We start from the raw sequence: 10,594 nt of genomic DNA, 5'->3' as shown, positions 1-10,594 counted from the left end.
GCAAATAAGAAACTGAAGCTCAGAAGTCAATCTGACTAAAACTGCTAATGGTGTAACTGGTCTTCAAATCAAGTCTTCCTCTACTATGTAAACACTGCATCTCCTCAGTACAGAATAGTAAATAAATCAGTTCAAAATTACCTAGACCTTTTAATCAAAAAGTTTATGAGTACTTTTAATATTAAATATAGTTCTCACAACTCTAATGAAATTTGTTTACAAGGTGCTTACTAAGATGCTGACTTCACTTAATCCAACATTTATAAAATGAGGACATGTTTAACTTCAAATGGAGTTAACTCAAGTAGAATCATTCATTTAGTTTTTACAAAATAAGCTGTAAACCTTAAGCACAACAATCTGATGATAAATGCATTTCATCATTTATTTAGATGTTTAAGCTCTCGCAACTAGGTTTTTACAAGCTGGTGAACACTGACAAATTATTTCTCCCACAGAACTATAACCACACATTCCCAGACAGTATAAATATATGGTTGAACTAACATTAATACACATCACCATTTTATCAATTACATAATAAAACAAATTATCAAGTATCCAAATATTAAGTTACACAGCTCAAAAGGCATATAAAAATTAGAGTCTGCTCAATTCATTAGCAGAAACCCACTTCTTTTTTTTGCAAGAGAGGTTGAAAAGGAAAAAAAAAAAATCACACTTCAAACAAAAGTTGGTAAACAACTTCCAATTGATACGGAAAAAAAAGACAAGAATTTCAGAAATTTTATGATTAAGAATTGTTTTAGCTACAATAACAAAGCATCTCTACCTTTTAAAAAAATATTTACTAAATTAAAGAGCATATTCTACATGTTCTGCACAAGACAAAGGCAACATTTTACTAAAAATATTTAATAGCCCCCTCCCATTCCTTTTTCAGGCCCTCCCTGTTAAGTTGCACCCCAAAGTGCAGACATTAAATTAACTGTAAGGCTTTTTTTTTTTGCCTGGAGACATTAAAGACATGTGCTTCTGTACAATGTAGATTTTTCAAAATGGTTTTCCATTAAAGCACAAAATGAGATTTGTAGAAAGACGTTAAACAATCACTGTAAGACTTGGTAAAAATCTAATAAAATCAATGGTTGTGCAAACCTGATGTATACTGGTATGAATGTGGGAGATGTAAACAAAAAAGTGAGCAGGCAAAAAAAACTATAGATCCTACTTTCAATGTTGAAATGACTGAAGGAATAAACCACATAAGGTCTAGAGTGTTCATAGTTCTGGGATTTTTTAGTTCTGTATGATACTAAAAATATACAAGTGTTGTGCTGGGTATTTTGGCACCTAAATCTCTCTAAATTTCTTATATATTGATAAGATTCTGGCATGGGAATAGATTTAAAGAAGACTTATAACGATACTGCATGATTTCAGGAAAAGTCAATTGGTACAAATGATAAGCACATTTTAAATGTTTAACAGTAAGAAACTTTTGCTAAGTATCCAGATAGACTGATCGTAACCCAAACGTGGAGGTTGCAATTCTGTCAAGCTTGTAAGCCTGGTGAAACTGCTTTTCAATACTCGTATGGAAGCTTTATTAGACTTATTCACCAAATTAACATGTTGGTAAATATGCATGACAAATTAGGTCCTGTCTCAAGTTCCACTTCCAAGGCAATACCATCAGGCACCCGTTTTACTGAATACAACAGTTGTTTCTATGACCATTGGACTCTTTGAAGCGCAGCCGCATTTTAGGACGATACTTCTCCAAATACAAAAGTTGCTTGCTGTTAAAAGCTCCACGCCGCTTTCTGGAAGGAGAAAAGGGGGGAGGGGAAAAATGTGCAATTAAAGTAAAATCTCTCTATTAGAGTGTTTAGTGTGCTATGGACAATTATCATCTCTCTTGGGATAATTTATCTTTTGATTATTAGGCTATATAACTTAGTGCAGAAAGGAACACTGACAGGCAAACATGTGGTAAGTTGCAGAAAGGCACCGAAAAGGAATTTTCTGCATCTTCTTTTGAGTGGTGGCTACAATGGTCGAAATTCATGAATCCAAGAGAAGACAAAACTAATCTACGGTGACAAGTAGTCAGAAAGAGGTTACCTCTGGTGGCAGGAAAGCAGACTACAAAGGGGAGAAGGGCACTTCCTGGAGTGATGAAAATATATATCTTACATTGGGTGGTTGTAATTTAGATACTATCATTAACTAAATGTGAGACCTATGCAAATAAGCAATAACATTCAATTAAGAATTTAAAAAGCATTAAAGAATTTGTTAGTCTGTTGAATTTGAATCTTTGTAATATGAGCACCTATGTGCGTGGGATGCAAGAGAAAAATGTTTTGTGGTCTTAAAACTATATTAAAAGTTGATCATAATGGTCACGTGCTATTAGAAAAAATTGTTTTCACAGTTATATAATAACTGACTGACATTTAATGGTTAAAAGAGACTGTGCATGAAAGGAAAGACCCATTAAATACTTACTGTCTTATGAACTGTACGGCATCTTCATATTTCATTCCACCTTCAATTAATGCTAGGGCAACAAGCACTGGAGCTCTGGTGAAGGAAAAATTTGATAAGTCACTTTTCCCAAAACCAAATCCTAGAAAATTCGTTATTCCAAACATTCCTCAATCTAGAGGTATTGGTATCTATACCACACTTCCTTTGTAAGTAATAGCTGTAGTTAACGATCATGTTAAAAAATTAAAGGAATTTATAAAGAATCAGTATCTTCAAATCAAACCCAGATTTTTATCTGAAACAAAAAATGAACCATGAACTTACTATTAAAAGCAAGCTTAAATGTTAAATGCAGGGGAGGAAGTAAATCTTGATAAAAGCAGATATGTTTCCAAATTTCCAAGCAGTGAAAAATATTTTCTACTTAAAAAAAAAAAAAAACCCTTTTGGAAAAGACTGCTTGCTTTTCTAGATTTTATTACATATAGGGTTGTGATACAAATAACAGAATGTCAATCCTCAGATCAATGCTTTTAATTTATCTTCCCCACTAGAATAGGGCCGGGGGTGGGGCAGGAAAAATGGCCTGGGGCAGGTGGTTGTAAGAAGTCTGGACAGTACTATGTAATGAGTTCCTAATGAATCAGAATAACCAGTATCAAGAATGCTAATATCCAAAAGTACACCAATACATGCAATGCAGGCTACCTTTTAAACACAATTCAGTCCTTTCTCCAAGGGAGCTTGGATAAGGACTCTAATACCATCGGTAACAACCTGGCACACAAGATTACTTCTATATCGATTTTGCCCATAGACAAATTGAAAATAGCAGCCACAGCATGTTACTTCCAGTTGTATTGGAATACATCATTTCTCTTTATTACATTCACCTACTTTTTTATTTAGAACAATAAGCAACCTAACAAAGCACATGATTTCACGAAAGGATAACTGAACCTTTACAAAAGTGAAAATCAAGGTTTTACTAGAGTTAAAATCAATACCACTAACTGCATTTAAGAAATTCAAATTCTCTTACCTCCCAAGACCTGCAACACAATGAACAGCAATACAACAACCAGGTTCTTCACGAAACTTAATTTTTACAAGACTTAACCAGTCATCAACAATCTGGTTGGATGGTGGGGCACCATCATCAAAAGGCCAATCCTAAATCAAAAGAGCAAATATTTAAAAATCTTTAATAGACACTGCACTAACAATTTTAAATTTCTAACACCCAAAATAAGTCTTCAAAAAAAAAAAAAGCATTTTCATTTTAACACACTTTTAGCCACATTTAATTAAACTCCACTGTTAATCAAATACAGCGAAGCCTTCGAGAGCCGTGACTGCCTTGTTTCTCCAGGCCTCAAAATTTTTCCACCTTCAACAGGGTGCCGTCTTACCAGTTTTCTATTACTCCTTTTAGTGGAAAATACTTTGAGTTTTCCTTCTCTGACAGGTTTCTACCTTAGGCAGGTTCTGGCTGTCACAGGTTTTATTGTACAACTAAGTATTGAATATAAAGATCTTTCATTACTTAAAATCTGTACTAGCTTTCACCTTTATTTGGAAATTAAGATACTGTACCATTTTATAGTTATAATTTTGATTTAAAAAATAAACCTTTTTGCAGAACATTGTTTATTAGAACAGATTTTTGTTTATCAGTATCAAACACAGAAAATGTTCAGTACTTACAAGAACATGGATGCCTTCTTTTTCCACAAGAGCAGTGTCATAAGTTGCTTCACATACTCTTACTATTGTGGTAACTCCATATTTCTTAAGTTCCTAGATAAAACATATATATATTTAAAAGAATAGTGAAGTCTTCATAACTATCACTATTTACCATTTTGATTATCTCTCTAGTAGGTATTGCTGGCTAACTGAAAATCATGGACAGTAATTATAACCTATGAATGTTTAACATGGAAGCAAAATCTCCCTTTAAATTACAATACTACAATAAGCAAAGGAAAAGGGAATGTTATAAATACCACCTACAAATTTTTATTTTTAATTTTTTTAAATAAAATCCCATGGTCCTTCATATTCTAAAGTTGTTTATAGTCATGCTAACATTAGATAGGAGGGGATGATATACAGCAAGAGGAGTTAAGACAAACGTAAATAAAATCAAATAAATCATTCATGTTAGATGGTAATTAAAAACAAAAATACCATTAAAGTGTATTTCCTTCTGATATAGAGAGGCCTTATGTGCTATTTCTGACTATTTGTAGATATTTATGAAGAAGCCCTGGCAGTGCAGCAGCTAAATGCTTGGCTGCTTACTCAAAGGTCAGTGGTTTAAACCCAACAACTGCTCAGCTGGAAAAGATGTGGCAGTCTGCTTGCTTCCATAAAGATTACAGCCTTGGAAACTCTATGGGGCAGTTCTACTCTGTCCCATAGGATCACTATGAGTTGGAATTGGTAACAGTTTGGTAAATATTTATAAAATAAAATGTGTAGGCACCCAAATAAACTATTCTGTTATAGGCCTTCCTTGTAGCCAAAAGAGTAAGACAGTTTTGGCTACCTAGCTACCATCAGGAAGCAGAATTAAAAGCTGAAATTGGATTCTAAACATCAAATGGAGCCCAAGATATATATACTAATTTTGGTTTATGGCATTAGGCTAAACAGATACATGGAAAATTATTAAATGGTAGCTGCTAGGGATTGAACTGTGGTCCCCTAAAATATGTGCCACAAAACGTTAACCCCTATAGGGTTTGGTTTTGGTTTATACTTGTAGTTGTAAATCCCATTTGGGAAAAGAGTTATGTTAAGGAGGTTATCAGTGTAGGATGTGTCATAAAAAACCTAAGATATAAACAAGCAGATCTGGCACAGAGAAACAAGCAGAGATGGGGGAAGATCGATGCTATACCACAAGAAGGTAGCCAAAGAACCAAGGAACAGAAGCTGAAGAGAGACAAGGACGTTCCCCCTCCCCAGAGCCAGAGAAAGACAGAAAGCCCTCCCCTAGAGCCAGAGCCCTGAATTTGTTCTTCTAGTCTCCTAAACTGTGAGAAAATAAATTTCTGATGGTTAAAGCCACCCACTTGCATTTCTATCATAGCAGCGCTAGATAACTAAGAGCCTTCACCTGTATGAACTTCTTATAAATGATAGCCCCACTGTTATACTGTATGCCTATAAAAATTTAAATTACGTAAACTCAGGGACATAAAAACTAGACATTAATATATAAATACAAACTAAACTCAAGTACATAGCCTCAAAATTTATTAAATAACTTACACCGCTAATGATATCAGTATTTCTTTTTTTGGCAACTGGCACTATATGTTCTCCAACTCAAATTTCCCAAAGTAATATTCCCTAAATACAAATCCCACTATTAAACTGCAACCAATTTAAAAGATTAAAAGCATCAAACCTTACCTCTATAAATTTGTTTAAGGTCGCATTGGTTGGATTGTGTGTAATAAGAAATCTCATGTTCTTGTATGTGACTTCCACAGGAGCTGGGCGGTTCATTCGAGCCATGTTAATTTAGTTAAAAAACACTCAATTGGGTTATGAAAGAATTTTAAAAAGTGAATACAGAAATGATGTAAAGAAACTGAAGTCTACTTCAAAATACTCCACTTGAAATTCTCAGTGCTTTGAGTATGATGTTGGGAGTAATGGAAAATGAAATGAACCTCCTAACAAGAAGCAGCAATTCTTCAATCCAGTAATACTGAGGCAATAGAAAGGAAGTGCACTGAGGTCTACCCCATCCAGGTCAGAACTCTTGAAAATTGCTCTGCAGATTTCAATTCAACACTTCTGTGTCCAGGTTAACTGCTCTTATGGGGGCTTCTTGGTGGAGTAGTAATGAATTTCTACAGTTCACTTGTCTGCATAGAGGTCGTGCTGTGCCTGGCAGTAATCTCCACTGCCCTTCAGAAACTCCATAAATGTGTGACCAAGAACACCACAGAACTGCTGTTTAAAAGAAAAAACGGGGGGTGGGGGCGGGGGGAGAAAAAAAAAGTTGCTTTCCAATTCAAAAAGAACATGTTAGGTTCTTACAGTATTTAAGTGCACAACTAAATCAGAGTCCAAGCCACTTTAACTTTTCTTTACATCACACACTTTAAAGGTGGTTATAGACTAAATCAATAAGCATATATAACAAGCAGTTTCAAATGGATTATAACTTTAAAAAGAACTCAAAGAAGCCACTATTAACATTTGGTGATTATCTCCCTCTTTTAATAGCTATTTGCTTTGCATTATGAAATATACATGCAATTTTCTACAATGCCTTTTTCTGACTAATAAAACATTTTTTATACATTACAAACTTTTAGAATGAATGAAACTGTTACATCTTGCATATAGCCTTTCTGCAAAAATAAAACCTCCTTGTGTAATTATTCCTTGTGTAACATGTTTTATCTTAATGACTGCTTTTTAAATCGTGGTCTTTAAAAGTGAAATTACGAAGTCATACCTACATTTCCCTTTTGTGCTTTCTATCATTTCTTTTTAAATTTCAAAAATACACTTTAAAAAAAGAATACTTTTAAAAATCAAAGATTAAACATAAGGCTCATACTATTCTAATTACAATAAAATGAACTAGGTCTCTGATAAAATCTTCTTACTCCTTTAACAAATTACAAAGTTAAAGAACCTGGGTGGCCCAAGTGGTTTTCATTCAGGCTGCTAACTTAAAGTTTGGTGGTTTAAACCCACCTATGGCTCTGAGAAGGTGGGGCAAACTGCTTCCATAGTAAAGAGTATAGCCAAGAAAGTCTATGGAGCCCTGGATCGTCATGAGCTGGGATGACTTGATGGCAGCTAACAACAAAGTATACTTAACCAATATGTCCTGCTTCTTAATTAAAAACAAAACAAAACAAAAAAAACCTCTGTTTTTCAAAGTGTTTCCATATACATTATTTCATTTGATCCTCAATCACCCATTAATTTATCATTCCAATTTGACAGATGAGGAAAACGATCTTCTGGAAGCTAAACAACTTGCTAGGTGAAGAGAACGTATGCTTATAAATTTTAAGTATTCCCATTTATAAACTATGAAAATATAATAATTTTAGTAATAGTCTCTTGTATTTTAAAACCAAAATTTTATTTATTCAGGCTGAACTGAAAAATCTAATCTAGAAAAGAAACAGAGTGAGGGATAGTAGGGAGTTAAATTTATCCTACACTTCATCTCAGAAGTAAGGTAAGTACTACCACCAATAAATAAACGTATATTGTATTTGTTTTTAACTAAGTTTTCCTTGAACTAAACCAGCTTTATAACAAGGATATTTCCAGAATATGTACAAGAAAAGCATCAGTGTTAATGTTAATTTTCTTCCAAGTAGTTTATAAGGTACTTGTGTATTTGGAGTAAGGAGTGGACCTAAGAGAAATATTAATGAAGTGCTAAGTGCCAGCCTCTGCTCATAGGAAAACCTCCAAATAGAATAAAGTCTTAAAAAAAAAAAAAAAAGTTCCACTAGTTTTCCATGCTTAAATATTTAAGAGGCTTAATATTAAATTCATTCAGTCTGCTCCCATTTTCATTTTACACCTTTAATGTTCCATGCAAGTTAGTTTCTACAAGAACTTTGCTAAATTTTTAATAATTCATATGGAGAGATCTACCCGGTAATAAAAAAGTAAAAAGCTCCAGTTTATGTTTCTGGCAAAACAAAGGAACTAGCATTAGAATTCGTTTATTACAAGATCCTGTAATGAAAATAACGATTATTCCAATATTGTTCAAATGAGCCTTCAGAGGTTGGTACTTCACAGCTGGGTTAAGGAAGTATTGTTTAAATTATAGTATTAAGGACATCACTTTTACAGTGAATAGTGACTGTAGTACTTTAACTCAAATTCTAAGTATTACCTCCTTAGAATATTCTGGCACTTTTCCAAGGACATACAATGAATTAAAGACAGTGGTAAAGTTGTTAAGGGCTGAGTGGAGCCACCCAGTGGCTGGGGGGACTTCTACCAAAGCAGCAATGACTACTAACACCTTTCAGTTCTACCCAAGACATTCCCATTCCTGATTTACTCCTGACACACAGTTCAGAAACAAAGGACTGTTTTTTCTCTTTCCTACATAAGGGCTGCATAAAATCACAATCATATACATGGCAGGTGAGAGAGGAAGCTGAAGTCAGTTTGTCAGATGGCAGAGCCAAACCAATAAACCTGTATAACTGTTCTGTCATTAATTCATTAGAGCACATTCCACACCTACTTATGCCTTAAGTAACGCATCTAGAATAAAGCATGTGTAAAATGCTTACTCTTGGCAATGATCTAGCTTTCTGGTTTTCAACTGCCTTAGTGCCATCCTACAAAACTCACACAATACGAGTAACAAGAAGCACTGCCTCTGGATCTGGATCCGAAGCAAGTCGACAGTTCCAAATACAGTGTAAATAACAACTTAACACTGTTGAAATGGTAGAGGCTTCCACGAACAGATGATGAAACCTTAGAATTGTGGCTCTGGCCGACTACTGCTGCCACAAGCCAACAGGAGGAAACACATTATTACACCAAGGATTTCAGGAGCAGTCCTAAACAGTGCCCCCTTAAAACATGCCACCCAGGGCCCTTCCAAAAAGATAAGCAGGAAAACCACATGCTGGGGCCCGGCCGGAGACTCCTTTTCTTCGGTGTAACCATAGCCCCGGCAGTTTCCAAGGCGCTTAGACTCGGGCCATCTCTCGATCGACTTGCCCCAGAGACAGGACAAGACTCGACTTGTTCCAATTATCCAGAGCCCGAGGTGGGGCGTTAAATCCGGAACAGCTCGAATTACCAGGTGGAGACTGCGGAAGGAGGGCAGAGCAGGGAGTGTAGCTCCTCACCTAGCAGAGCCCGGCTCCAGCCCGGGCAGGGCAGCAGCTCGCGGATTTCCCCCACGATGGCCGCCGCTCCGCGCACGCGGCGGTGCGCTCCCAGGCCCGCCCGAGGCGCCCCCTTCTCCACGCCGCAATCACGGGTTCGCGCCGCGCCTTCAGTCAGGCGCGGGCGCCGAGGCCATTTTGTCTGAGGCGCCGGGCTCCGCCGCAGAGCACAGGGACAGCCACACCAGGCTCCTGTCCCGCGCCAGCCCCGGGCTCAAGAGAGCTCCTGGCCGAGACCGTTACCAGCTGCGCCGGGCTGCCCCGCCTACCCCACGCCGACCCGAGTCTGGTGGCGACCCCGCCGCCGCGCCCTCCCCGTATCCGGCTCTGCAGTGACACGCGCAGCCCTCGCCCCACCCCGGGCCACGTCTCCCGCTCCCCGGGCGGGCCTCCCTTCTTCGGCCGAACAAAGGGGCGCCGGGACGCCGCAAAGCCCGCCGGGCCCGGACGGGGCGCGCCAGGCCGGAGGGCCAAGGGCGGAGGCGGCGGTCACAAAGCGGCTTTTGTGCCGCCCCGCCCGGTCCGCTGCGGCGGCCGAAACCGCCCCCGCCCGCTGCGCAGGCCAGGCTGCACCCCCGCCGCCCCAGGTCCGGCAGGGACGTGGAAGCCGGTGCCTCCAGCGGCCAACCGCCGCTACGGACCCTCGCGTCCGCTTCCCGGCACCCAGCTGCGACTGGCCGGCCACAGGGCCGCAGTCTGGTCTGATCCCGCCCGGAGTCCAACGGAACGGCGGGCCGGGGCGGCGGGGAGCGGACGCCGGTCCCCGAACAAAGGCGACGGCGGGGATGGGGGGGCCGGCCGCGGATTCCTGGCCCAAGAAGCGGCGGTGCGACGGCTACTCACAGGAATATGTTTACTCATTGAAGATTGTGGCCTAATCATACAGCCGGTCCCGAGGCGGCGGCAACACAGGCGGCAGCAGTAGCAGCGGCTGCAGGGAAGGGGGCAGCGGTGGTCGTCGCGGAGCGGCGGCAGCAGCGGTGCAGGCGGCGGCGGGGGCACCAGGCTCTACCATGCAGTGAGCGGCTCCGAAGAGAGCGCGTAGCCTAGCCGGCCCGCAGCAAAAGGAGCCAATACACGCGCCGAGGCGCACTTGCGTCACAAGCCCTCCTTTTTATACCCAGCACGACGTGCGAACTCTAGGGCACCAATCACGGGCCGGAGCTCCGAGCCCCATCACCGACGAGCGAGGGCGGAGGCCCGTCCCACGCGGACGT

General features: G+C 39.6%; 1 protein-coding gene across 4 annotated transcripts; it reads right to left on the bottom strand.

Moving 5' to 3' along the window:
- Positions 1-361: 361 nt before the first annotated feature.
- On the bottom strand, positions 362-10,476 carry PTP4A1 (protein tyrosine phosphatase 4A1). 4 transcript variants are annotated; one of them, XM_049895001.1, is made up of 6 exons: positions 9,339-10,476; positions 5,884-6,432; positions 4,165-4,257; positions 3,500-3,630; positions 2,476-2,550; positions 362-1,787 (listed from the first exon to the last, which is right to left on the bottom strand). In XM_049895001.1, exons 2-6 carry the CDS (start codon positions 5,986-5,988, stop codon positions 1,670-1,672), a joined length of 522 nt encoding a protein of 173 aa, XP_049750958.1. In that variant the 5' UTR covers positions 5,989-6,432; positions 9,339-10,476; the 3' UTR covers positions 362-1,669. The 4 variants fall into 4 exon arrangements, with proteins under 4 accessions (XP_049750958.1, XP_049750964.1, XP_049750946.1 ...); XM_049895007.1 differs by having other exon boundaries at positions 5,884-6,429; XM_049894989.1 differs by having other exon boundaries at positions 10,221-10,476.
- Positions 10,477-10,594: the final 118 nt, after the last annotated feature.

The sequence above is a fragment of the Elephas maximus genome, chromosome 1, assembly GCF_024166365.1.
Source record: "Elephas maximus indicus isolate mEleMax1 chromosome 1, mEleMax1 primary haplotype, whole genome shotgun sequence".
Lineage (NCBI taxonomy): Eukaryota > Metazoa > Chordata > Mammalia > Proboscidea > Elephantidae > Elephas > Elephas maximus.
Note: the sequence above shows the minus strand (reverse complement) of the source record. Positions and strands in the feature narration are given on the sequence as shown.